Source organism: Lonchura striata, chromosome 19 (assembly GCF_050655825.1).
Source record: "Lonchura striata isolate lonStrDom1 chromosome 19, ASM5065582v1, whole genome shotgun sequence".
Taxonomy (NCBI): domain Eukaryota; kingdom Metazoa; phylum Chordata; class Aves; order Passeriformes; family Estrildidae; genus Lonchura; species Lonchura striata.
Genome location: NC_140721.1, coordinates 2,262,789 through 2,288,503, shown reverse-complemented (window position 1 = coordinate 2,288,503; position 25,715 = coordinate 2,262,789). Strand labels below are relative to the sequence as shown.

Genomic DNA, 25,715 nt, shown 5'->3' with positions numbered 1-25,715 from the left:
GCACAGCCAAGATGGCGGCGGTGGAGCTGGAGTGGGTGCCCGAGACGCTTTACAACACGGCCATCTCGGCCGTCGTGGACAGCTACGGGCGGGCGCGGCGCCGCGACATCCGCTCGCTGCCCGAGAACATCCAGTTCGACGTGTACTATAAGGTACGGCGGCGGCCGAGCGGGGCCGGGCCCGCCCGGGCCTGCGGGACGTGGAAGGAGAAGCGGCCCGGGCCGGGCCCGGCTGGGGGCGCGGGGCTGAGGGGTCTCGCCGCTGCCGGGCACGGCCCGAAGGACGGCCCGGGGCTCAGCAGGGCCTGTGGGGCCGCCCGAGCGGCGGCTCCGGCCGTGCCGGGGCCTTGTGGCTGCCCCCGGGAGCCGCCCCGAGGCCGCGGTGAGGGGCTGGGAGCCCCGAGGGGGACGCGGAGACGGGGCCCGGCCTGGGGGGTGGCGGGGGAAGGAGCCTCTCGCCTTTGGGGAGCGGTGCGGGCAGGATGAAGCCAAGCTGGCTATGCTGGAACGTGTTTTTTCCTTTTTCCCCGTTTTTTTTTTTTTTTTTGTAGTAATGAATTGGACACGGTGATGTCAGTGGTTGAGGGAGCAGTTTGCTGTGGTCTAGTATAAATAAGCTGGTAGGGACCAGATGGAAAGAACTGACTGTTGTTTAATGCTGTAGTTTTATTAGCATTAAATTATTTCTTGGTGAAAGGGCTGTTCCTCGTTCAGCTGCCCCTGGAATATACGTATTGGGTGTAAAAGGTGCACTGAAATGGTCCATTAATTTCTTATTGTCCACTAAACAGGCATTTCATTCATGTGGAGGAACAGCTGGAAATGAGCATTCATCAGGGGAGAAACAATGTCTATAAAAACCCCCAAAACCATAAGATGTGGAATAACCCTCCTTTTTCAGCAAATTTCTAAAAATGTAGGACTGATTTAAATGAAGTCACTCTTTAGACTAATATTTATCAACCAGGGGTAATGACCCATCATATACATAAGAGTAATAGTATTTACTGGAGACAGAGAAATTGCTTTTCTAGCATTGAAACAGGCATGTACGGTTTCTGTGTCCTGGTTATTTCATGTCTGCCTTAGGTGCTAAGAAGGATGGAAACTCATTTTTATGACATATGAGCACGCTTACAGATAATGACGTGATTGACACATCAGCTGAAGGCTAGAGATATGCAAATCACAACTTGGAAGAATATTTTGGGGGTGACTTTCAGCTGTTAATAAGTCTGACTGTTGACAAATAAACTTCTTTGGCATTGCCTGTTCTCATGTTCATTCAGGTGAGAGGATGGTGCTTTGTGGCTTTTAAAAGCATGAAACAAAACCTTCTTCTGGTGATAGAAATGTGCAAGGATGTGTTATTCCTAGCTGTTTAAAAACTTATCTATAGGTGAGCTTGACAGATCACTGACTTTTTATGCTTTTATTAGCACTCTTGAGCACTCTTTGAATCTGGTTCACATGGAGTTCTTCAATGCTGAAGCATGAACAGCATGTCTAATTTCTGAGGAGACTCTCTAGCATGTTTATTCTGCTGGAGTATCTGGATTTGTCATCTTACTGGGCAGATGATAATGAAGGTGATAAGTGCCTGTCCCTAAAAGAGTGTTTGTGTTGTAGGGGCAGTACAACTGTAGCTGCTGTTAATGACAGCGATTGCATGGACTCACAGACTGGTTTGGGTTGGAAGGGCCCTTCCACCATCCCATTCCATCCCTGCCTTCCACCATCCCAGGCTGCTCCCAGCCCTGTCCAGCCTGGCCTTGGACACTTCAGGGATCCAGGGGAAGCCACAGCTGCTCTGGGCACCCTGTGCCAGGGCCTGCCCACCTTAGACATCTTTTTGTGATCTCTAATCTAAGCCTGTTCTCTGTCAGTTTGAACCTTTTCCTGTCATTTCTGTGCTTCACAACAGGAGTTTTTGATCTGTGTGAGGGGCACTGATATTCCTCTTACCAACCCAACATCCCATAGGTGTTCTCAGACAGAATGAAGCAAACTGGGCCATGCCTGCAGTGAGCGTTCTGTGGCTGTAAGGGTGGGCTGGGCTTCCGTGTCCTCAGTGTCATCTTTGTGCAGGACAACCAAACCTCCATGGGGCCTGCAGTGACCTGGTCTAGAGAATGGCATCCCTTGGAACTCCTTCAGTGTCCCTTCCCTCCCAAACCCTCCTGTGAGTCTCTGTGCACCTACAGAACACTTGCTGACTGGTTCTTGAGTCTCTGTTTGGACACAACAGCATCAAAAGTGTCATTTGGGGTAGCTGAACGAGGTCAGGCTGGGGACAGCATCCCTCTCACAGTGTGTGTGGTGCTTGTTTTGCTGTTCTGGCTCATTTTGAGTATCAGGTAGATATTAAATCCCAGTTCATCATGGTGAATTATATTTCCATATGCCCTGACCAGAGAGTTATTTAAAGCAGAAGTGGAATTTCCAAAGCTATTAACAGTCTTTGGAATAAGACAGACTAGAAGATTTCTAAATATTTGTTTGACTACATGGTGTTTGTTGCTGCTGTGTTGGAGGGTGTCAATTGTTTGTTGGTATCCTTTCTTACTTTCATTCTGTGATGAGTAAAAGGAATAAAAAAATGTTTCCAATCTTTCATATAACTTGTAAGTAATAGTTTTTTATCTAGGTGTTAGTCATGGTTTGTGATGCTTGAGAAACTGCCACTGATTTTTGCAAAAAAAAAAAAAAAAAAGGTGGTACCAGTCAGATTTTGTTTAGATCTGTGGATGTTAATTTTCTGTGGCTATACAAAAATGTTTTCATCACATTCATTGGTATTAATGCTTAGCATTTGCCAGGCTTGCCCAGGTTTACAAACATGTCTCGGCTGATTCAGAAGCTGAAGGTGAGATACCCCAGCAGAGACAGTCAATGTGCTGCTATTTAAAAGGGAAAAAAATACCAGCAGTGTCTTGGTGTTGCTCCCCAGGGTACCCTCTAATCCAGGGTTTGGCTCCATTATTGTATCTTACTGCCTCTATTTCCCACTCCTTAACAAATCCAATTGGTTTTACCTCTGCATTTCTAGAATTGATAACTTCTGGGCCAAGCCTTATAAAACTGAGTGGGGACTGAGTCTGGGATAGCTGCAGGATGTTCTTGTGGCTTTGGTAAGGAGTGGGTTCTGCTGCAAGGTGCAGGAACAGGCAGGTTCCTCATACTGAGCATATTTATCTTTCTGGAGCATTCTCAAACAGTGACTAAAGCTCAAAACTAGGCACTATCAAATAATCATGATTGTGGTAAAACAACAAACCTGCTCTGCTTCAGCAGGGTATCGCTGCATATCTCTTTTTTCAAGCCCTGTTTGACTTTTCCTTGCAGCCATTAGAAAATTAAGAGGTAGAGCAGGATGCTTGGGAGGATATCCTGGAAATTTCCAAGCCTACATGAGCTACGAAATATTTAAAAGTCTTATTAATGACAGCTTTATTTGGAAGAGCTTAATAACTAGTTTTGTTACGAGTAACACCTGCCTCTGGTGGGGGGAAAATAAAAATTTGCACACGTATCATACTTTGTTTCCTTTGGTTGTTTGCCAGGTTTGTGTACATCCTGGTTGGGTTTTTTCCTAGTTAAACTAGTTAGATTCTCTTGATTATTTTTTTTGGGGGAGGGAGGATGAGAGAGAGGGTGTGTAGGCTTTAGAAGCCAAAGACAGAAATATGCTGGATTTCATATAACTCGGCATATAAGCAAAATCACAAAATTGTGTATTAAAAAGTAGTGACAGCTGGAATAAACTGCAAGTCTGAAAGAACCCCAACAAACCCAAAACAAGAACACAACCAACCAAAAATACCCCCCACAATCTCTGAAAAAATCAGCTTATTATGTTCTGCAGTTTGTTGGGGTGAGAATGTTTTGAGGGAGGGTGTTGCTGTAAAGAGTCAAGGTTGTTGGCAGAAGTCGGGTTGGAGCTCTCTAATCAGTGTCTTGTACAGATTTCATTTTTCCCCCTTGTGCCTCTGCTTTAGACTCTATTTTGCATAATTATCTCATGCCTTTGGTTCTCAGGGTGCTTTGACGTTGTCTGTCCCAGGTATTTGTTGCAGTTGCACGGTGCCAGCCTCATCTTGGACTTGGATTGGTTAACAAGGATTTTCATCCCATGCTCATTTTCCTTTTGGAATGTCTTTTCTGGGTTGTGTGTTTCTCTTTTCTTCCAATTGATTTTTCTTGAAAATAATTTGTTCTTGGAACATTTTCTGGTGAGATCATTAACCACAGGAGCAGTTGGAGATGACATTAATTTGGTTTCTGTCACGTTTAGGTATTTTTTGACCCAAAGAAAATGAACAAGCAGGAATTTGCTGACTGTTGACAACAAGCAGCAGAACATCCGTTCTCTGCATTGCAGCAGAGGTTGAGTTTACTGATGGAGAATCATTATCAGCATAATTTCTGTCCATTAGAATGTAACAAGCTTGTTTCCAGGGGGCTTGATGAGAGTGAGAAGGATGAACTCCCCCTTAAACAAAGTGTGGCTGTGCTGCTGCTCCAGTTCTGAGCTTCCCTGCCTGGGGAAGTACAGCCAAGGTCACAACACAGAGGGAGGCAGAGCACCCCAGAGCTTTCTGAGGGGCTTCTGCTGTGACCCCCAGGGTGAACTCACAGAGACTGAGCCCCCCTGGCTCTGCTGTGGGTCTGGGGTTGGGAATTAAACGTGTGTGTGGGAAGCAGTGATGATTTCACACACGTGTACAGCCTCTCTGTCACCTGGCAGGAGCAGAGTGTGCAGCAGGGCTTCAGTCAGGTCCTTCTAGCACCTCTTCAGATTAAAGCCTCACAGTGAAGGAGAACCATTACTTCATGAATTTTTGCCAGTTATTATTATTAACACATGCCTTATTTCTACAGTCTAAATTTAGATGTGAACTGAACTGGCTTTGCTTGTTAAGTCTTTACTGGTTTGAAACTTCTTGTCTTCTAACTTGTACTACTCAGACTTTTTTAACCTCTAACTATGGGGGATGTTTCCTGATCCTGATATCTTCCAGCTTCCCTGCCTTTTCAGTAACCTTATTGAGTCTGAGACACCAGAACTCATCATAATTGCAATAATGAGGTCACATCATGAACAGAGGTGTTGAGCTCCTGCTGAACAATAATTCCTGTTTCCACTTCATTTCCTCTGGGCTGATTGAGCTCCAAGCAGGCTGTTTTCTCCTAGTTCCTGAGGAGAATCTCATGTGTGTGAGGCTCAGACTTTGTCTCCCTTGTGGAACACACTCTGCTGCTCTGGCCCAGAGAGCAGAGCAGTGGGAATGTTTAGGGTGTTGCAAGCATTGGGCTCTAGAAGTTGTCTCTGAATTCATGCTAGTTCAATAACATTGATTTTTTTTTTTTCTTGGTTATTTATTTGATTGAGGTTTGTACAGATCAGCCTGGTAGCTGGCATTGTGCTTTCCAAGGACAGCTGGAATTTTCTTTTTTCTCCTGCCTTGAACAATATCCAGTAGAAGCAGTGCTTGTCCAGAGGGTTTGTAGATGATTTTGAAATTCATTTAAAAGCATGGCATGTACCTAAATTTTGAACTCATTATTTTTGGTAATGAGTGAACTGTTGACTCAGGAAAACTTTTCTTCCTTGTTGAGTGGGGAAGGAAGATGATGGTTTCAGCCCAATTTTTTTCCCAAATTCTGCTGTGTGTTAAGTACACTGTCCTTCCCCAGTCTGGCCTGATACTCCATAGTGCATTATTAGGCATTACAAAACATCCTGGGGAGCTTCTTGGATTTCCTCTGTATTTCTTACTGAAATATCCATGTTTTTCAATTTTCTCTTCCAAACTGGAGCAACAGGAGCATATTTTTCAAGTTGCGTCTTCTTCAGTTCATTTTCTAGAGGATCCTTGTACAGCTGGCTGGAATTAACCCCCATCTGCTTTAAAAAAATTATTTTAAAATATGTTTAGAGGAAGGTTGGTTGTTTGGTTTTCTTAGCTTAATCTACCCAGAGAAAGACAAGCACTTTAATGGAATTATGATATAATAATAAAGTTAATGTCATTAATATGTTTAATTGGAGACACCACAATGTGCAGCTTTTGTAACGCCCACCTGGATGTGCAGTTCAACATTCAGACTTAGATCCTTGGAAAGGTTGTGGTGAGTTTCTCACAGCTGTGCAGAACAGCTGGATTAGGCATGGGTGTAATAATCCACTTGTATATTAAATTTATACCTGTCCTCAGAGCCTGAACTCATGTGTGAGCGGATGGAGTTGGGAGTCATCTTGCAGGCTTTGAGTCATTTTTCCATAGTTAAAGAAAAATAAATCCCTGGTAGGTTCCAGATAGATTAGGCTGGTGTCTAAAACATTTCTCTCTTCAGAACAGTTCTTTAGGAGTCCAAAGCTCTGTGTTCATGTCAGGGCATGTTTTTGTTAAATCATTGTTTTGTTTTGTTTTTGTATTATGTAGCAAGGCTGTGGTCAGGAATTCTGTCTCTCTGGAGCTTTAACAAGAGAATCATTTCTTCAGTCCTCCCAACTGCTTCTCAATGAGTGTTACTGAATCTCCTGGAATTACTTCACAGTTTGACGTATGCTCACTATTTCCATGTCAAATTTCATTTGAAAGTATTGCTGTAACAGCCACAACAGTTCCAAGAGGCTTCCAGCTGAGTTAATTCCTCTAAATGTTTGCCAGTATGTTGAGGGAAGGGGTTACAGGGATAGTAAAAGTCCCAAAGAAGATGTATTTCAAGTTAGAGCAGTGAAAAGTTGCAGCTTGGACTTTGGGGCCTGAGCCAAACTTGACATGTACCCAAAATTATTGCTGTTCCAAATCTGAGGGTCCTGTGGGACCTTCCCCCTCCCTCCCACCCCACCAGGCCATTTACTCCTTGGCAGTCTCAGGATCTCTTGTAAGAGGGGATTCTCTCCTTACAAGAAGTGTTTATGTAACCTCATAAATACATAAATTTTTAAAAGTCTTCCTATGGTTAATTTTTGATAACCCAGGAATCTCTGGGATTTTGGATTGGTACTGCAAGGTGATAGGAGGGAGTGATGATACTGTACTCACTGTGAAATGTGACAGTGGTTTTGGTTGCCTTAAATCCTGCTACAGTGCTTTGGGGATGTGTCTAATCTTCCTCCAGAAACAATCTCCTCAGTTATTGATGGGATGCCCACCTTCACTTTGGCCATAGCATACCAAGCAGTTTAAACAGCTGCTTTTTTTTTTTTTTTTTTTTTTTTCCCTGCAGAAAGTACATTTTAGGTTTTATAGAGCATTTGCTATGAGCCAGCTGTGCTGAAGGAATGAGAACATTTAACCATGACTGTAGCTTTTAAATACAGCAGACTGGCTGTTCCTTCAGTGCCAGAGAGAATCCAGCTCCAGCAGGAGCTCTGATCCCTTTGAAGTGCAGGGACACGCTGCTTTATCGGAGCAGTAACTTTGCATGCAAACTTGCTCTGGTTTTTAAAAGACTTCCTTTTATTTTTTTCTTTATGTTCCCTCAGCAAAATAGATAACAAAGAGGAAAACATTCATTTCTGGCAATTGACATTATTAGGTCAGAGTAGTTTTGAAGTTTTTTTTGTAGGTTGTGTTAAAATAACAAATTTGCTGTGCTCTAGAGCCAGTGTTGTGTGCTTTTATAAGAAGAGTTGACTAGAACTAAATTTCTGGCTGGCGATGTACTCACGTGCTGTGTTTGGAATATTAATTCATCAGCTCCCAGTGTTTGTGGAGTAAAAGGTGAACCAGGCACCAGATGCTTATCACTGGAAGCATTTGAAGGCATTATTAAAACTGGGAGGAATATTAGTGTTTTCATTTAAGCACTGATGGTGCCTGTGGCAGGTGTGGAGTGCTGCTTCCTTAGGTCAGGTGCCCTCCTGTGCTCATCTGTGGGTCAGCGCCTTGAAGATAATGGCAATTAATAGTTCACAATGGATTTCTCTGACACATTTATTTGCACAGTCCCTTTGTACCTGTGTAAATCCATGGCATTTATAGCCTGATGTGGCAGAACTTAACCATGCACTGCAAGGACAACTGTCTGTGGTTTGTTGTGAGCAACTCAGCTGATAAATTTGCTTATCTGCAGGTACAAATCACTGTGGGCTTAAAACAAGCCAGTGCTTTTAATAAATGCATGAGCAGGCTCCAGTTTTCCAATTTACTGCTGGGGGAGTCACTGTGGAAGCTCAGGTGTCAGTGGGGACAGGGCTGGTGCCTGCCTGTAGTGCTGGTGTTGGTGAGTGACCCCTTGCAGAACTTGTGGCTTTGAGATTATTTTTATCTCATATATTTGCATTGCTGCATCCTAGCTGGTGTACCATTTAAACGTGTTCTGAAAGCATTCAGTATCAAAACTGTCAATTGTATTTTTTGATGACTTCATTCATTTCTTACTTTTTTATTGGATTTGTAGCTTACATGTGGCAGTGTTTTGGTGTTGCAGAAGGGTACAAACACCTGGAAATACATCTATAGATTAAAAAAAAAAAAAACTTGAAACCATCTGTGGACCTTTCATAGTTCAGTTTTTAATGCTGAAATTGTGCTCATGACGTAAAATCTTCTGATACAGGAATGTACTTTTTAGTCTGCTGATTTCAATGCTTTAAAGTCTAGATTTCATCATAAGTTATCTCTGCTAGTAAGCTTAATTTCCCAGAAAAACTCAACCTTCATATTAAGATAAATATACCTGTTTGTTTTTCAGCTTTACCAACAGGGCCGTTTGTGCCAGCTGGGTAGTGAATTTTGTGAACTAGAAGTTTTTGCAAAGGTGCTACGAGCTTTAGATAAAAGGTGAGTATCTTAATAGATCAGTAATTCTCATTTCAACTCTTAATCTCTCCATCTAGGAAGAGATATTAAAAAGAGGCACAAACAAGAAAAAACAAATGATGCAAACCCCCCCTGGGAGCAGCAGTCACAGCACCCATTTCCTGCTGATGTAGCAAATGCTGAGGGAAGCTGATAGGCTTGCCCCAGTTTGAAGAGTATTCCTGTCATTAAATATTCCAATTTGTGGTGTTCCAGAACTTGACTGTTTTAGATCAGGTTCCCTGTAACCTGGATGAGCTTTGAGTCTTCAGGCAGCAGTTAATGGAGCCATCACTGCTTGTTTGTCTGCGAGTGCTGGGGAGAGAGGGGGGGTTTGGGGCTTCCTCCCTGCTGACTTTGAGCTGGAAATGCTCTCTCCCAGTTTTAATCCTTTGTGGGCAGCTTGTGTTTGGCTTCCAGCAGAACGTGTCCCTGTAGAGAACTTGGTGTGGATCACCCAACGCCTGGGTGATCAGCTGCAGCCTCACAGGAGGGCTTGCACTCATCTGCTGTGGGTTTGAGGGAGGCTTGGGCTTGATTTCTCTCCTTGGAATTCATGAGAGCCAGCTGACTGCTTTCAAACCTTCATGGGTAACCAAATTCTGCTTTGTTGCAGACATCTGCTCCATCACTGTTTCCAGGCTCTGATGGACCATGGAGTCAAGGTTGCTTCTGTCCTGGCCTATTCCTTCAGCCGACGGTGCTCCTACATTGCAGAGTCAGATGCTGCTGTGAAAGAAAAAGCAATCCAGATTGGCTTTGTTTTAGGTAACTGCTGCTCATGGGCTCTTTGCTTTCTCTCTTGCAAGCTTCAGTTAATATATTTTTTTTTTTTTCTGTTAAAGATAGAACTTTTAAAGAACTGTGTGTTTTGGAATGGAATTTTTAGAAAGCTACTTGGTGTCTTGAGAGAAATATATTGGATTTTAATGTCTAAGAATGTATAGACTTTTTAGTTCAAACAGTTCAGATTTAAAATTGTTTTGCAGATGTGATGAGGAATTTGTGTGATTTTAGTGTAGGTTAAGTTCTGGGTTTTTTGGTCTGTAGGAAAACCTCTGTAATAACAAAAAGCCATCCTAAACCAAAGTATTATTTCCTTCAGTTGTAGGAGAATTCTTCTCTTATATTTCATCCTTTCCAGGTCAGGAGGGTTTGACCTTGACAGGATTTCTGTCTGTAGAAGCAGGTCTGTGAAATAAGTGATCCTCTTGCAAGACCTGAGCAAACCCTTTTTCTCTTGAAAATGTTTTGCTCTTCAAATTGCTGTTTGTTGCTGATTTTTGCAGGGGGTTTCCTGTCAGATGCAGGCTGGTACAGTGATGCTGAGAAGGTTTTCCTTTCCTGCCTTCAGCTGTGCACCCTCCACGATGAAATCCTGCACTGGTTCCGTGCTGTGGAGTGTTGTGTGAGGTGAGCTCACCTTGAATTCCCAGGAAACCTTGGAGCCATCCAGCTCCAGATGCTCCTTCAGTGTTCTGCTGCACCAAAACCTTTCCTGGCTAGAGCAGAAGATCAGGAGGTGCTTGTTTTACACTAATCCCTGGATTTTCAGCATCTAAATTGGCAGCACAGTACAATGGATTAAAAACCCCAGTGTTTTTCTGTCCTGTATAATCCCTCATGGGTAACACTGCTGGATAATAAAACGGGTCCAGCAGTTCTTGTTTCCCAAGGATTTCTGTACGTGAAGGCATGTTCTGTGTTGGACTTTGCTGAAGTTCTATTTACTACAAAGAGAATTTGCCAAATCCAAATGCAAACAATGGAGATACAATTGAGCAGAAAAAAAGGCAAAACTTACCTTTCCTGATTCCAGATCCAGCGAGTTCTCTTGCTCCATGTTGAATGCTTTGCTCTGGGCCTGGCTAAAGATCTGGCTGTCCAATTCCTGTGGACACCTCTGGCGAAGCTGAAAACATTTGGAAAAGTTTTTTTTGTTTGTTTGTTTGTTTTTTTTGTTTGTTTGTTTGTTTTTTCTGTTAGAGTTTTGAAGCTGTCTTGTTCCTCAGGGCCTGCAGAGGTTCACATTTCATTGACAGTGGCCTCTGTTGCTCTCCCCTGTGTATTGAGGTGTGATGGACTGCAGGCAGAAGCTGGCTGGGTTTTGTGGCTCTCACCACGATGAGGTTGTTTTTGTACACTCCAGCTGTGCCTGTGGGCACCTGAAGGCTGCTGGGCAGATTTAAAGTAGGATTTTTTTTTTTTTTTTTTTTTTTTTAGCTGCTCTAACAAAGAACAAAGCATGTGCTGTATTTATCTGAATCTAGAGCAAAACTTGTTTGGAAAGCTACTCCAAAAAAAGCCCTGCATCTTGTTTATGGTTGGGCAAACACGAAGAGTCAAGAGGCTTTGCCAGGAGCTGCTGCTGTCCTGTGCCAGCCCCAGGGCCATGGCAACACTGCTCTGCCTGCTTCTGCTGGCTGGCATTCCAGAAACGATGCCAGGAGCCTGGGCACACGTGTCCAGCTTCCTAGAGCTGGGGAGTGATGGATACAGAGGATACTGCTTGGTCCTTTGCCTTCTAATTAATCTAAAAAAAGTTTTCTCGTTGCATCAGTCTCTTTGGCAAGCTGGAGAAGTTGCTTAAAAATAACTGTCACCTTCTCCAAATAGAAATGAAAATAAGGGAAAGAAAGGGAGCAGAAAAAAGGGAACTATCTCTGCTGACAATAGTGTGGAAAGGAGATTTTCATTCTGTGCTGGAAGAAAGCCCCCTGTGTTAGAACGAGCCCTTTTGACTTGGGGTGTTGGCTCTGTTTGGTAGAGACATCCCTTGTTCCCTGGGGAGCTCTGCTGGGACATCGCCCCTCTGGGCAGTGGGAAATGTTCTGGCATCTCCCAAACACTCCCAAACCTTGGTTTGGAGTTGTATCAACCTGAAAGAATGTCAAACCCTTGGAAGAAGTGTTTAGCCCTTAGAGAAGGGCTAAATCTGTAAAATCTATGCACCTTTGTGTGGCAGAGAGCAGTCATTAGACTGCCTTTCAGCTTGAGAGTAAACTGTCTTGTTACCACCTTATCCCACTGCAGGAGGCTCTCACACTGAGCTTGCACTGGAGCTGGGGACAGTTTAGGGAAATAAAATTCAAGTCCAGCTTTTGAAAGTCTGACACTTTCTTTGGCAAGTCAAACCTCTGGGAGATGTATTAATACATTGCAGTATTAATAGAACACAGTTTAAAAACATGTGAAGTGTTGTGTTATTTAGGCACAGCTTGGTATTTCCTTGTTGTGGCAGGAGTAAATTCTGTGGAGAAGCTGGGAAGGTGTGAGGTTTCTCTGAGCTTGTACCCTGCTTTCCTGGGAGTGTGGTGCTCCTTTTGGTTTGCCTTCTCTCATTATTCTGTGTTAAACAATGGGGTACTAATGCATAACACAAATACGTGTTTCTCCCACTTCATTGTTGCACATTTGGCTGATTCTTGGGTTGTTTTCTTCTGGTGGTTTTAGACTTCCTAAACTGCCGTGTTGGCTCTGAGAGACTGAGTTTGCTGGGGGCGGTTAGTCCCCAAAAGCTGTTATTGCAGACATCAAAGGAGGTTCAGAGCCATTAGCATAAACGTCCTGAGGCCTTTTCTCTTCCTCTTGGCTTTATCTCCCAAGATTCCTTTGGATTAATAAAGGATTTTTTGTTACTCAGAACTGGATCACATAAACTCCACTTATCCTAGAGGATTGGCTTAGGTTTAGCTTGGGTTTTGGGGAGATTTCCTTGTTTCTAGACTCTATCACTGAAGCATCCAGACACTGGATATGATCTTTCCCAGAAGCTTATCTAAATTGCACTGCTATCCCCACTGGCTTATTCCGTTACATGGGATTTGAGCTCCGTGGTTTTGATGTTGCAGAGCAGCTCCCAACTGAATGGTAGTTTTTTCTCTTTAGGAAAACTGTTTACTTAATTCTTCTCTCATTTCTTTCTAATTCCTGTCTCTTGCTGCTGGAATGTTCCTGTGACCAGGCACACAATGCACTTGTACATCGAGTTTGGTTCTGTGTCTTTATTTAAGGAAGAATGTGGGTGTTGCTTTTCGCTGTCTGTTGTTGAGCCATGGTGCTGTTTCCCACTGGAGAGCTGGAATTTGTGTACTTCTTGCAGGTTTTGAAGGGCTTTTCTTTTGATGTTCTCCTTGTGCAGCAAATCCACGTCTATCATGTGTCCGCCTTCAGGCCCTGCTTAGGAATATGGAAACTTTATTTCCTTTCTTGTTACTGTTGGAGTTTGTGATTACTTTGGGTGGGAAACAGAGGGATGGTGTTGGACAGGCTGTTCTTGGGATGATCTGAGCTGTATCACTGGGGGAATGGCTGCAGTAGCTTCAATCTCTATTTGGAGCAAGTGGAAACAGGTTTAGAAAAGAAATTGAGCAAAAATTTCACTGTTCACTCTTTCCCCTTTAAAAGTTTTAACCCAATGTATGTAAAATGCTCTTCCTGTACATTAATCCACATAGTCAGAGTTGGAGCCTCTTTGCAGTGCAGCTTCCCTTCCCTCCGTGCAGCTCTCCCTGTGCTGTGTTGCCCTGATTTCCAAAGCCTTGCCTGGTGTGTTCAGTCTGTTACTCACTGTCTAATGACACATTTCCAGCAGGGACAGTGGAGGTTAATTCACCAAAATTCCATGTCTGCTCACTGGCAGGTGTTTGCCATGGAGCAGGAGCAGCTGCCCTGGCTGGGAATCCAGCTCTGCCCTTGGGGCCTGGAATATCAACACACACCCAGTCCAAATGCACCTTGTTAAAGCCAGTGAGCATCAGCCTGCACTAATGCACAGATTCTTTGTTTTTATTGAGAATAAGTGCCACAAGCTGGAACTGTTACTGCTCTGAGAAACAGGAGTAGGTTTCACCAGTGCTGGGTGTTACTGGCTGTATTTGAGTGTTGATCTTTCAGATGGGAAGGCAGCAGGATAGGAGAGGGAAGAGCAGGGGATGTCTGAGTTTTGTGATCAATTAAATGGTCTCTCCTGGTGGAGCTGATTTTCATGTGACTAAATCTTATGTGAAGACCTCCCCCAAGCCCCACAACACAAAATTCCCACTTGGAGCTACTCAGGGTTTGGGGAGAAGGTGTAGGGATGTAGGAAAATGAGCAGTGTTGTACTTACTGTGGCTGCTTGAGGCTCCACCCTTTGGGAAGGAGGTGGAAGGGATTTCAGACTGTATAGGGCAGGGCTTTGGGAATGCAATCTCACTGGTATTGGGAAGAATGGATTTTATGGCAAATAACACACAAAGGCACCACACCGCAGTGGTTCAATGCAAAACTGTATCAACAGGTACAATCCTGTGGCATCTCCAGCAGGAAAACTCCTGCCCTGTGCCCAGCTGTGTGTGACTGAGCCCGGGCAGGGCTGGCAGAGCTCCACCCCTGCGAGTGTCCCCCGGGAGATCCGGGGTGCTGCTGCAGGCAGAGCCTTCTCCAGCTCCCTCAGCAGCTCTCTCTGCATCCCCCAAGGTTGCTGCACGTTCGGAACGGGAACTGCAAGTACCACCTGGGAGAGGAGACGTTCAAGCTGGCGCAGTCCTACATGGACAAGCTGGCCAAGCACGGGCAGCAGGCCAACAAGGCGGCGCTCTACGGGGAGCTCTGCGCCCTGCTCTTCGCCAAGAGCCACTACGACGAGGTGAGGCCTTGGGGGGGCTCTCCTGGCACTGCCACCTCCTGCACGTGCCTCGCCAGTCCTGGTTCTGCTCTCCTTGGCACCCGGGTGGCACTGCCAGAACAGCGACTCATTTATCTGCGCTTGTTAACTTGTATTGTTCTGTGTTGGGCTGTGAGCTCTTCGCAGCTCTTGGACCAGCATGAACACACATGTTTAGCCCTTAGAGAAGGGCTAAATCTGGAAAATCTAAACACTTTTGTGTGGCAGAGAGCAGTCGTTAGACTCAGTTTACTGCCTTGCATGTGTTAACTTGCCCATGTGTGTTGGTCACTTGTAAATGAAATATTATAAAAGCTTATTTTAATAATTGAAAATGAATAGCAGAAGAGTCTTTGCACCTGGTTTGTTATACTCTTTCTGAAGTGTAACTACTCCATAAACTGGTTTTCATTTAATCCCTAAATTCACTGACAGGGTGTTGTCCTGCACAATGGGAATGCTTAAAGATTATAAAATACCCTGTTCTGACTGTAAGTCATTGTAATATTATAAACCTTAGATTAATATAAAATACTTATATTTTCACTATTAACTTCAAAAGTGGAGTTTAAGTCTGTCTTTTAAGACATAACTGGACAATTCATTCCACATAAGCAATCAAACTGTGTATTTTGAATTTTGGAATGTGAATGACCAGCTTTTCAGAGGCAGGTAATATTTTTTTAATGCTACAATGTTGTGAAGTTCAGCTTCCATTGTGTTGGTGCCTCTCTGTCCCACAGGCCTATAAGTGGTGCATAGAAGCCATGAAGGAGATCACAGTTGGGCTGCCTGTAAAAGTAGTGGTGGATGTGCTGCGACAAGCGTCAAAGGTGAAGCTGAAATCTCCCTGTTGCTTTGGGTTCTAAATTGCTGCCAAGAATGGCTGAGGAGAGGTTGTTACCTCCAGAATTCTCCTCAGGAGCCCTAAGGATTGTTGTTTGTGTTGTCTTAGAATGGGTGGGGGAGTTGGTTTCTATTTGTGTCTTTGTGAAATGGAGTTAGAGCTGCACAGGTGAGCGCTGTGACAATGTTAACCTGCACATTCCCCTGGTCCCTCTTAGATCTGGACTAGGTACAGCACAATCCCTTCAGTCAGGCAGGATAAAATAACAAGTTTATTAATGCTGTGCTCCTTAAATAACCAAAAAGTCCTTTAATAACCACAATGATATTTTGAAATTAGAAACAAAAGTGTAGCAGTGTCTGGAGGGCTGAGCTGTGAGTGCACAGCTGCTTATGTGTTTCCCTTCCCCTGCCCAGGCCTGTGTGGTGAAACGGGAGTTCAAGAAGGCTGAGCAGCTCATAAAGCACGCTGTGTACCTTGCCAGGTAAGGGCCACTGCAGAAAAACCCTTCTAAGATTATCCTCAGCTTGCCTGGGTTTGTAATGGAGCTGTGTTTGTGCAGGGAGCATTTTGGAGCCAAGCACCCCAAATACTCTGACACGCTACTAGACTACGGATTTTACTTGCTCAACGTAGACAATATCTGCCAATCTGTTGCCATCTATCAGGTAGGCAGCAGGACTTGTTTCTCTTGATGGTTTTTCTCTCTCAGATGTTGTAGTTAATTCATGGAGACAGAGGATAGTTGATTTCTCATTGCTGCAGTTGTGATGTTTAAAAAAAACCTAAACAGCGCCAGCTATGGGGTTTTGCTTTCTTGGTCTTGCTCTGACTTGTGTCTTTTATATAATTAGTGTCTCAAATATGTAGAGAATTTCAGAGTAGATTCATCATAGAGATGACTTTGGGGGTTTTTTCTGTGCTAGCTGATGAAATTGTGTTTTTGGAACCCTTGCAGACAGCACTTGATATCCGGCAGTCAGTATTTGGAGGTAAAAACATCCATGTAGCTACAGCTCATGAAGACTTGGCTTATTCTTCATATGTTCACCAGTACAGCTCTGGGAAATTTGACAATGCACTGTGAGTACAACACGCAGCAGCACAGTTAGTGCTGTAAATGAAGAAAAATATTCATTGCATTAATATTTCTAATTTTTCATCAGTCAACTGCTGGCATACATAAACAGATCCTGAATCTTTTATTTCGACTCTCTCAGATTCCATGCTGAACGTGCTATTGGCATTATCACTCACATTCTCCCAGAAGACCATCTCCTCTTGGCCTCTTCAAAGAGAGTTAAAGGTAGTTCCCTTTGTTGTTTGAACCATTTGGATCTGCTCATCCTGGTCCCTCCCAGGCAATGTCGCTTCAGTTGTCTTTTTCAATGGAGGTGTTTGTAGTCTTTGGTGTTTACAGCACACTTGTAAAATACAAAAAAAAAAAACCCAAAACTTAGCCAGATGAATTGGAGTGGGGAGATGAAATTACAGAATATAAAAGCTTGACACAGCAGTGTGACAGACACAAAGGCTGGGCTGTGTCTGAGCTGGGTGTGGGCACAGTAACAGTTCCTGTCTCCTGCCCCCAGCTCTTATCCTGGAGGAGATTGCCATCGACTGCCACAACAAGGAGACAGAGCAGAGGCTGCTCCAGGAGGCTCATGACCTGCACCTCTCCTCGCTCCAGCTGGCTAAAAAAGCCTTTGGGGAGTTCAACGTGCAAACAGCCAAACACTACGGCAACCTGGGCAGACTGTATCAGTCCATGAGGAAGTTCAAGGTAAGACTTTACTCCTGGCCTAAAATCTGCAAGACAGCTGAAATCTGTTGCTACAATGTCCAAGTTCAATTGGTAGTTCTGTGCTTGGAAAACTTGTGCTTTATCTTTCACCCCAAAAGCTTTGTCCAAAAATAATCCATGGAAATGGATGATACCCTCAGAGAGTGACAGAGAGCTTGGTGCTCAATCTGCTGATCCACTTAACTAAAGAATTTGGAGAACTTGGTTTATGTTTGGGTTTGTTACTGTTTGCTTGTTACAAAATGCTACTGTTGGAGCTGCTGCATAGTTAAGTTTATTTAACTTTCCCCTCTTTTTGTGGGGTGGTGAGTGGTGTCTGACTGACCTGTGTGAATCTGGCCCTGACAGGAAGCAGAGGAAATGCACATCAAGGCCATCCAGATCAAGGAGCAGCTCCTAGGGCAGGAGGATTATGAAGTTGCCCTCTCCGTGGGCCATCTCGCCTCCCTCTACAACTATGACATGAACCAGTATGAAAATGCTGAAAAGCTTTATCTGAGATCCATAGCAATTGGTAAGTGACTACAGGAAACTTAAAGTTTTTGGAAAATTACTTGGCTGTTAATCTCTAGACAACATTTTGTGGCTAGAACACAAGTGGAGAATGAAGGCAAATTTGGTAGGTAAAAATAACCTGATAACTCAGATGCAGCCCGTGGATATTTTACCTCTCAACTTGGTTTTTCTCTTGGGTTTCTCTAGGAAAGAAGCTTTTTGGTGAAGGATACAGTGGACTTGAATACGATTACAGAGGTCTCATTAAACTGTACAATTCCATTGGCAATTACGAGAAGGTGTTTGAGTACCACAACATCTTGGCCAATTGGAACCGGTTGCGGGACCGGCAGTTCTCGGTCACGGATGCGCTGGAGGACGTCAGCACCAGCCCCCAGTCCACGGAAGAAGTGGTCCAGTCTTTCCTGATGTCTCAGAGCCTTGACGGACAGAGCAGCTAAGAACTTGGTCAATTAACCAGTTAAGGTTTTTTCCCCCAGGTTACAGGGGGAAAAGTCATACTGTGAAATCTAAACCATGTAGTTCTCTGGGGGCTGGAATTTGCGTTGAAACACTGGTCCAGTCTACTGAAGAGTGCCCATACGGATGAATGTGTGTTAAATTCCTCTCAGCATGTGTATGGCATGTTTAGTTCGGCTCACATTTTTAACTTGGTATTCCCAAAAAAAAACCCCCTTCTTTCTCTCTTCTTTCAAAAGAAGCTACTTTGCAGAAAGTCTGCAAGAAAACATTAAATAAAACTGTTTGAGTTCAAAAGAGTTGCATTCTTATTACGGATGGAAGGTTTCATCGAGAGCTTTCTGCTGATTGACAGAGAGAACAAAAGCTGTACTCTGAGGAGCTGTAGGAGAAAGGTCTTGCTGCTGTATCGTTGTAGCAAAGTTCACGGTAAATAGCCAGCAAAGGGAGGATGTGCTGGCCTTGGCTGCTGCCTTACCAAGAGAAGTGGCAAAGACCCACTCTGGAGAGCACCATCCGCTCACCGAGTGCCACCTGTGCTGCTGTGGATGCCCTGAACTGGACCAGTACACATCCCATAGACCAGCAACCACCACAGTGTCCTCGGTGCCACCACCAGAGCTCCCCTGAGCAGGACCAGGACACCACAGTGGACCAGCCTGCTAGAAACCCGTTTTGGACCAGTGGCTTTAATTTAACATTTCTGCCCCTGCATTCACTTTGACAGTAGAACTCTCTCATTTAGGTGTCTGATCAGTGCAAATGATATCCATGTGATAGATCCAGAGCTAGGAAGTGAATTGATGGTTTGTCTATACCCAGTGAGCTTCTGCAGAGATTCCTGGCAGTGCCACAGCTCCACACGCTCCACTCTGCTGCAGCCACTCCTCCTTTCCTCTCCCACGGGCTCTTTCTCTCCTAACAGAGGCCATACCGTGTCTATACCAGTGAAGAGCTTTGTATTCCAGTCCAGTTCCATTTTCTGTTTCTGGAGAACACAACTTACTGTACAATTCACAGGGGTCAGTGGAAAATGCCAAAAAGCACAACAGGTCTTTTTTTTTTGTGATGCTTCATTTCTACATTAAACAAGAGTACAACCAGAAACCGATTCCTTACATTAATTTACGAAGCAGAGCTCAGCTGTACAGACCCTCTGAGAATGCCTCTTCTCACTAGCTTGTCTTAATTCTTCTGTTGGGGGCTGTGTGGGTTTGGGTGTTGTTTTGGGGTTTGTTTTATTTCCTAATGTTGGGTAATATTTGAAAGTCTTTGTACCACAAACCAGAACCGACTGGCTGCTGTTACCTCAGCTGTGCCAGTGGCACCAGCAGTGCCCTGGGTCTGGGATTCTGCGGGTTCTGCCAGTTTGGGGGTTTCTTTTCTCTCCCCCTCTTTTCAGGGTTTGTACCTTGGCTGGTTGCTGCTGGGGCTCTTCCCACAGGACTGGGACTGGATGTTCTGCTTGGGGTCTGGTTCTTCATTGCTTTGTGGCAGGGAAAGGTGCTGGATGATCTTCAGGGAAGAAACAGGTTTTGGACATGACTTGGAGCTTAATGGCTCTTCTAAGAAGTGAAATTTTACAGGCCAATAGTTCATATTCTGGTGCCTTCAAGTGCTTTTTTGAGGGGGAAAGGCTGGGTAATATCAATTTTTAAATGAAATGACATAATTAGTGAATGCAGATTAATGATTGCATACTTCAAATATCTTCACTGAGGTGAAAAGAAGTATTTGCATAAAACCCCCTGTGGTATTAGGACTTAACTGCAGTGTGTCTGCAACAGCTGCTCAGTGAAAATCCAACTTAGTTATGTGTGGATTTAAAATGTGATTTATTTATAGCAGTTTTTTGTTTTTGACGTGTAGGAGCTACAGACAAATTCAGCTATACAAGGCAAAACCTTCTTCTCCCTGAATGCCCATGGCACTGACAGGTTATAAAGTTCTTAGGAGTTCTTAAGTCCTATTAAAAGGTAAAGTTAAACAAAGTACGTAACAGTGGCAGGCAAGTGGCTGAAAGCTGTCCTAAAGAACCTGAGTGATTCTGTGCTGCAGCAGCTTAGAGCTCCCAGCTGGGTTGTGGGTTTACAGTGGCACGGGCTGGAGATCATTTACCCACCCCGTGTTCCCGGCCTTGGGCTCTCCAGCTCTTGGCTGAGGAGCCCCAAAGGTGTGTTTGGGGCGAGGAGCATTATCTGACTGACACCAGTCACTGGCCTGTGAACCACGGCTCTGGTTCCAGCCCTGGCTGTGTCCCTGCCCACGGTTTGCCTTCGGGTCAGGGCGTTCTGCTGTGGGAGGAGCTGTGCTTCCATAGCCAGAGCCATCCCTGCAGTTGCTTTCTTGGTGGCCCCACTCCCAGCTCTGTGGCCATTCCTGTGTCCTTCCCCAGAGCTGGCAGGAAGGTCCTGAAGCTCCCTGGGAATCCCTGTGGCAGAGGACTTGGCCAGGGGCTGTTGTGGTGATCTTGAGGGCTCCAGCGTGTTCCTCCTGTGCCTGCAGGGACTCCTGGCTGGGGCTGAGCTGCCCCTGCAGCTCCGTCGTGCTGGGGCAGGTCCCTGCTGGAGCGGGGTGGCTGTGGCTGATGGCTGACGCTGCTGGGTTGGCAGGATGATGCTGCAGCTGCCAGGGACGGCCCTCCTCCCCTGCTCAGGACCTGCATTTGTGGCTGGCACGGCTCAGAACTGACCCTGGGGGCTTTGGTTCCGTGTCTCCCAGGCGGAGCTGTTGGGAGGTTCTGTGTTGGCACCTGGAGCCAGTTTGGGAGGCTGTGCTGCCGCTGTTTCTGTGGCTGTCTCTGCTCTCACTGTTTGTTTGGTGCTTTGGAGGAGTGGGCAGCTGCTGGGAGCTGAAGGACTCGGTGGGGTGGATCTTGTAGCAGGACTCCTGCCCCACTCTGCCTGGCAGAGCTGGAATCGGGGGCTGCAGTGCCCTCTGTTCCCCTGGGGGTTTTCCAGCACCCCCAGCTCCTCTCTCCCCTCCTGCCACAGCCCAGGGCAGGTTTTCCATGCAGGGCTGGGGCCTGCCAGGTGGAACGTGGATCCAGGAATGAATGGTTGGCATTTCTAGACACAGAACACACCCACGCAGGGGCTGTTTGGTGCTGGCAGTGAAAGGGCAGACCTGGGAGTGGCAATCCTGTGAAATGCATCTTTTCCTTGAAGGTGAGTAAAGGAATCACCCCAGAGTCACTGGGTGCAAGTGGTGAGCACGGGTGTCACCTTAAGGTAAATCATTTTCACTATATTGATGAAGTTAAACCCTCAGTATTTTACTTTGTGTGAGGTTGTTTGGGTCAGTGAGGGGGGAGTTTGCTCGAGGTGCCATTGCTGCTTCTCGTGGTACAAAATGCACGTTGAAGTTCATTCCCTTTTTCAGCCCTGAGTGTGGGAGAGCACAGGAAGGAAAACTGTGCTGGCAAAACCTCCCTCGGGTGGTGTGGGTGGGCTGGACTTGGGCAGAGCAGGGCAGGTGCTGCTGGTACCAACCTTTCAGCAGATCCTTCCTTCTGCTGCCTGTGCAGATCCTGACTTTATCTGGAAGTCCTTTTATAAGAAAATTCCTGGCCAATGTCAGTTCAAAGCTGCCTCAGCATTGTGGGTGTGATTGACACTCCTGGCCTGGGGCCTTTGTGCCACTGGGCCCTGGGAGGGCTTTGGGGAGAAGTGGGGAAAATTCCCTTTCTGTAGAAATAAACTCCAATACCTACAGAGAATTGGCAGCACTGGGAATGCTTTTGTCCCTAAATCTCAGGAACGTTTTGGGCAGTGACACAGGTGTCCCTGGGTGGTGTAAAGTGTGTGCTCTAGGGTCTCGTATTCCACTACTCCTTGCAATCCTCGGTATCTATAGCATGAGTGGCCTTAGTGAGTTTGTTGAAGTGCACATTTTTTTTTCTTTTCAAAAGTAAATTTTAAGATGAAAAAAGATATATACTATATAAATATATAGAGATATTTAGAAACTTGGTTTGTGGTGCACAAGTTCAGTGTTGGATCGCTAAATACTCGTCGCAGGTACCATATGTGTAACTTTTCTTTTCTGTATATTCCTTTCTGGGAAGCAATGTTGCCATGGTAACTACAACTTTACAATTTCTTTACTACTTAATGATGTGAATGAATTCTACATTTTATTGAATATTACCAGGTTCAGTACTATTTTTATACTTTATTGAACTACAGGGGATTTTAATTTAATAGCATTAAAAAAAAAAAAAAAGATGTTGCTTGAACTGTATAACTGTATAAATTGAACTACTTACACAAACCCACCTCTAAACCAGAATCTCCACCTGTAGTGCCACGTTCATTTATATAAAATATCTTGCTCATTACTAGACCTTGCAGCTCCCCCTCCCTGTTGTGTCAGGACGAAGGTTTCGTACCCCACTTCTCCCTGCCATCCTTTGTGCCCACAGAGCCATCCTATGTTTGTAACCAGCATTGTGATATTCTGTAACTGTATTGCTCAAATGAAATATTGACCTAATAAATAGAGTGTTCCCGCAGCCTGGAGTATCTGCAGTGAATTGGTTACAACTTCCCTCCCACAGTGCCTGTCCTTGCCAGGAGAAGGGGAAATCCCTGCCTTTGGGGGTAAATCCCTATGGATGGGGCTTGTGTTGGTACCTCTGCAGTGTGGACAGTGGGAGGGGGGAGCCTGTGCTCCTTGGGAGATCTGGATCCTTCCCAGATCCTTCCCTACTTCTTGGGTTTTTCCCCCTAAAAAACACGGGGACGCAAATTTTCTCCTGCAAGTGTGCACTGGCAGCACCAAAGCATCTCGTGTGGCTGCCTGAGCACAGAGTGGGTTAAAAGTCAGCATTTCTGGGGGTTTTTATTTTTAAACCATCAGGTTTGCGTGACCTGCAGCTCCCCAGCTGTGCAGAGGCCTCCTGTCGTCTCACAGGGCTGAGATTTCTGGTTTTGAAGGCAGAATGCCCTGGAACACTCCCCTGGCTCTGGGGGGCCAGGCTCACGGGGGTGACCCCGGAGTCCCTGGGGCTGTGGCAGTGCCAGCTCTGCTCCTGTAGCCTGAATTCCAGCATGGAAATGGAGATCCCTGCGTGTCTGTGTGTGCTCCTGCAGCTTTCTCAATTCTTCCCCAGGGAGGTGTCAGCTGGGGAGTGCTGCGTCCCGACTGCCAAGAAAAAGCCAACATCAGGAGACTCCAAAGCAATTCTGTTTGCTGCTGTAAAGGAAGAATTAACAGCAGCAACCCTGAAAGTTCTGCCCTGGGGAAGGGAAAACTGAGGTATGAATGAGGCTGTTCTGCTGATTTTTGGGGAGAGAAAGTCCAGCTGCCTCTACTAAAATGCAGCAGCAGGAAAGGCAATCCTTGTAACATTGCATTCTCTAATTTATTTCAAAGATTTTCTGATCCTACTTGAAGCAGGAACCCCTGAAGGTGAAATCTTTCCTCTTTGCCCACATCACCTGCTCAGGAAACTCAGGTTATTTCTGGCACAGCTCAGTTTTCCTTGAGAGCTTTCCTGTCATTTCTAAGGCACCTGAAGTCCTACTGGAAAAATTGTGGGATAATCCAAGTCCTGAGCAGCCTTTGATCTTGCTCAGTTCCCTCTTAAAGCAGTGTGACACTTCGAGGGCAGAGTGTTTTCCTAAAGCATGCACAGGCACTCCTACATTGGGTTTACCTTTAGCTGGAGGCATTATTCTGTTATCCAGGGAAAATTCCTCAAGATCCAGGTCCGCCCCACACAAGTGTCTGCTCTGCTGCCCTGGGAGGGGGAGACACAACAGCCTCTCAAGACAGGGCCAGCACAGCCAGGAATCCCAGGCCCCCGCCCAGGTTTGGGGTTGGGAACCACATTTAAAAAGGAAATCTGTTGTCCTAATTCTTGGAATGGTCCCCAAAGGGGTCTAGGAGGGTTTTTTCCATGATTGGGGTGATAGAAGAGGAATGATGTACTGAAGGTAGGTCTGGTACTTGCAGAGCCTTAATCCAGCCTTGGTGTTGATGCACAACTCTTGGGGATCTCCAGGAACATCATAAATAAGATCCCATGGCCTAAAAGAACAGAATTTTAGTTTAGCTGGGCTGGAGCTTGTTGCTATGACACTGCAAGTATTGCAGGACTTTGTGGTTCTGGGAAACCATGGAGACAATCTGGATTGTCTGCTTTTGTTCAGGTGAGGATGCTGTACTGATTCATTTCCATGGACCTCTCTGGTGGTGTCTGGGAACCTGAAAAACCCCTTAAAGTAACTGGAGGGCAGAACTGATGCTGGAGCTCAGCCTGTCCCCTGGGGGTTTGTCTGGGTGGTTTCTGTACGTGGCTGCATCCCTCAGCCTCAGGAGCAGAGAGCAGCAGGAGCTGCGGGCTGCCCTGCTGGCCCGTGCCCAGGCTCTGGGCAGTGAGCAATCCCAACCCCAAGGGATGCTCCTTGCATTTCAATTGCGCTGATTTGGGGCGTTTCACGCGTTTGGTGTCCCTGCTGCCTCTGTCTCGGTAGGAATTGGCCGGCTGCTGTTCCCGCAGCCCTGCGGGAAGCGGCCAGGCGGGGGAGGATCTCCCGGAGCCGGCAGGGCACCGAGGGACTCCTGCTCAGCCTCCCGGATCACGCTGTCTGGCAGCTCTTGGGTTTTGACTTTTAGTTTACCTATTATTTATATTTAAAGCGCTCCCTCTGAGCTGTTACAGAGCAGATTGGACGTTTCAGAGGTAAAGAGAGAGACTGGGGAGAAAAGAGATGAGAAAAGAGCTGGTTCTGAGTGCCTGAGAACTCCCACAGGACATGTGGCTGTGTTTTAGCAGCTTGAAAATAGGTTTATGTGGGACAAAGCCTCCTTGCCGGGCAGGCTGTGGCACCTGTTTGTGCTGTCAGCAGCTGCCTCTCCCGTCCCTGTCTCATTCCACCTTTGGGGTGTGCAGGTGCTGGAGTAACCAGTGCGGGGACTGGAGGCACCAACACCTCTGCTACAGGTCGGGCTGCATTTTTGCTCGGGAACACAAACGTGTGGCTGGGCTGGGGTGAGCCCAGAGCAAACCACAACTACCTTGGAGCATCCAGATTGCAAAGTAGGGACGCCCTAATTACCAGCAGCTGACAACAAAGTGCTGGCTCATTCCTCACTCCCTCCCCGGCTGGAGCAGCTCCTCCAGCTGCTGCTTTCCCTGCTCCCACGTCTGGGACAGCAGCTCAGCCTGCCCAGCTCCTCCAGCGCTGATCACATCTGCACCTGCTCAGCCTTCTGTAAAAAATCCAGGTGTAAAGGCTCTGTGTGAGCAGGAAAATGTTCACCCTGCTTGGTGACAGTGTGACAGTGGCTGTGTGAGTGCCTCACCTGTCCCTGCTGGGTGGTGACCTTGCAGGTGTTGGAGGTGACAGTCTCTTTGACCCCGGCTGTTCCTGAAGGTAGAAGTGATTTAAAGCTTCTTCAGAGTCTTTCCTGTGAGCTCTGGGTTTTGTGAAGGACAGCAGAATTCCTTAAACGAAAAAAAGAGGAACATAAAGGCACATTCAGAGGTGTTAATGTCAAGGACTCACGCTTGGGCAACAGCTCTTGCTTGAGCTGCCCCCGAGGGTGCAGCAGCAGTGAGCCGAGCCTGGTCCCGTCCTTGCGCTGGGTTTGTCTCCGCCGGGGACCCGCGGCTCCGTCCCGT

General features: G+C 45.9%; 1 protein-coding gene and 1 long non-coding RNA gene across 5 annotated transcripts; one reads left to right on the top strand and one right to left on the bottom strand.

Annotated features, from left to right (window-relative positions):
- On the top strand, positions 1 to 22,598 carry APPBP2 (amyloid beta precursor protein binding protein 2). Of its 4 annotated transcripts, none has more exons than XM_077787573.2 (14): positions 1 to 152; positions 8,706 to 8,794; positions 9,429 to 9,580; positions 9,957 to 10,001; positions 10,102 to 10,225; positions 14,273 to 14,441; positions 15,203 to 15,292; positions 15,723 to 15,790; positions 15,869 to 15,974; positions 16,265 to 16,389; positions 16,527 to 16,612; positions 16,899 to 17,089; positions 17,459 to 17,624; positions 17,813 to 22,598. In XM_077787573.2, the coding sequence occupies exons 1-14, from the start codon at positions 12 to 14 to the stop codon at positions 18,064 to 18,066; spliced, it is 1,806 nt and encodes a 601-aa protein (XP_077643699.1). In that variant the 5' UTR covers positions 1 to 11; the 3' UTR covers positions 18,067 to 22,598. The 4 variants fall into 4 exon arrangements, with proteins under 4 accessions (XP_077643699.1, XP_085413349.1, XP_077643700.1 ...); XM_085557223.1 differs by having other exon boundaries at positions 9,918 to 10,001; XM_085557224.1 differs by lacking the exon at positions 1 to 152 and adding an exon at positions 405 to 1,288 and having other exon boundaries at positions 9,918 to 10,001.
- Positions 22,431 to 25,715, bottom strand: LOC146765763 (uncharacterized). The gene is made up of 2 exons (XR_014949540.1): positions 25,397 to 25,715; positions 22,431 to 24,118 (listed from the first exon to the last, which is right to left on the bottom strand). It is a non-coding gene; the product is annotated as an uncharacterized LOC146765763 (long non-coding RNA).

Bases quoted from the DNA above. Each gene is read 5' to 3' on its own strand.
- APPBP2 (XM_085557223.1), top strand. From the start codon at position 12: ATGGCGGCGGTGGAGCTGGAGTGGGTGCCCGAGACGCTTTACAACACG. The intron at 16,613-16,898 runs GTAGTTCCCTTT...TCCTGCCCCCAG, and splicing joins CTCTTCAAAGAGAGTTAAAG to CTCTTATCCTGGAGGAGATT. The intron at 17,090-17,458 runs GTAAGACTTTAC...TGGCCCTGACAG, and splicing joins AGTCCATGAGGAAGTTCAAG to GAAGCAGAGGAAATGCACAT.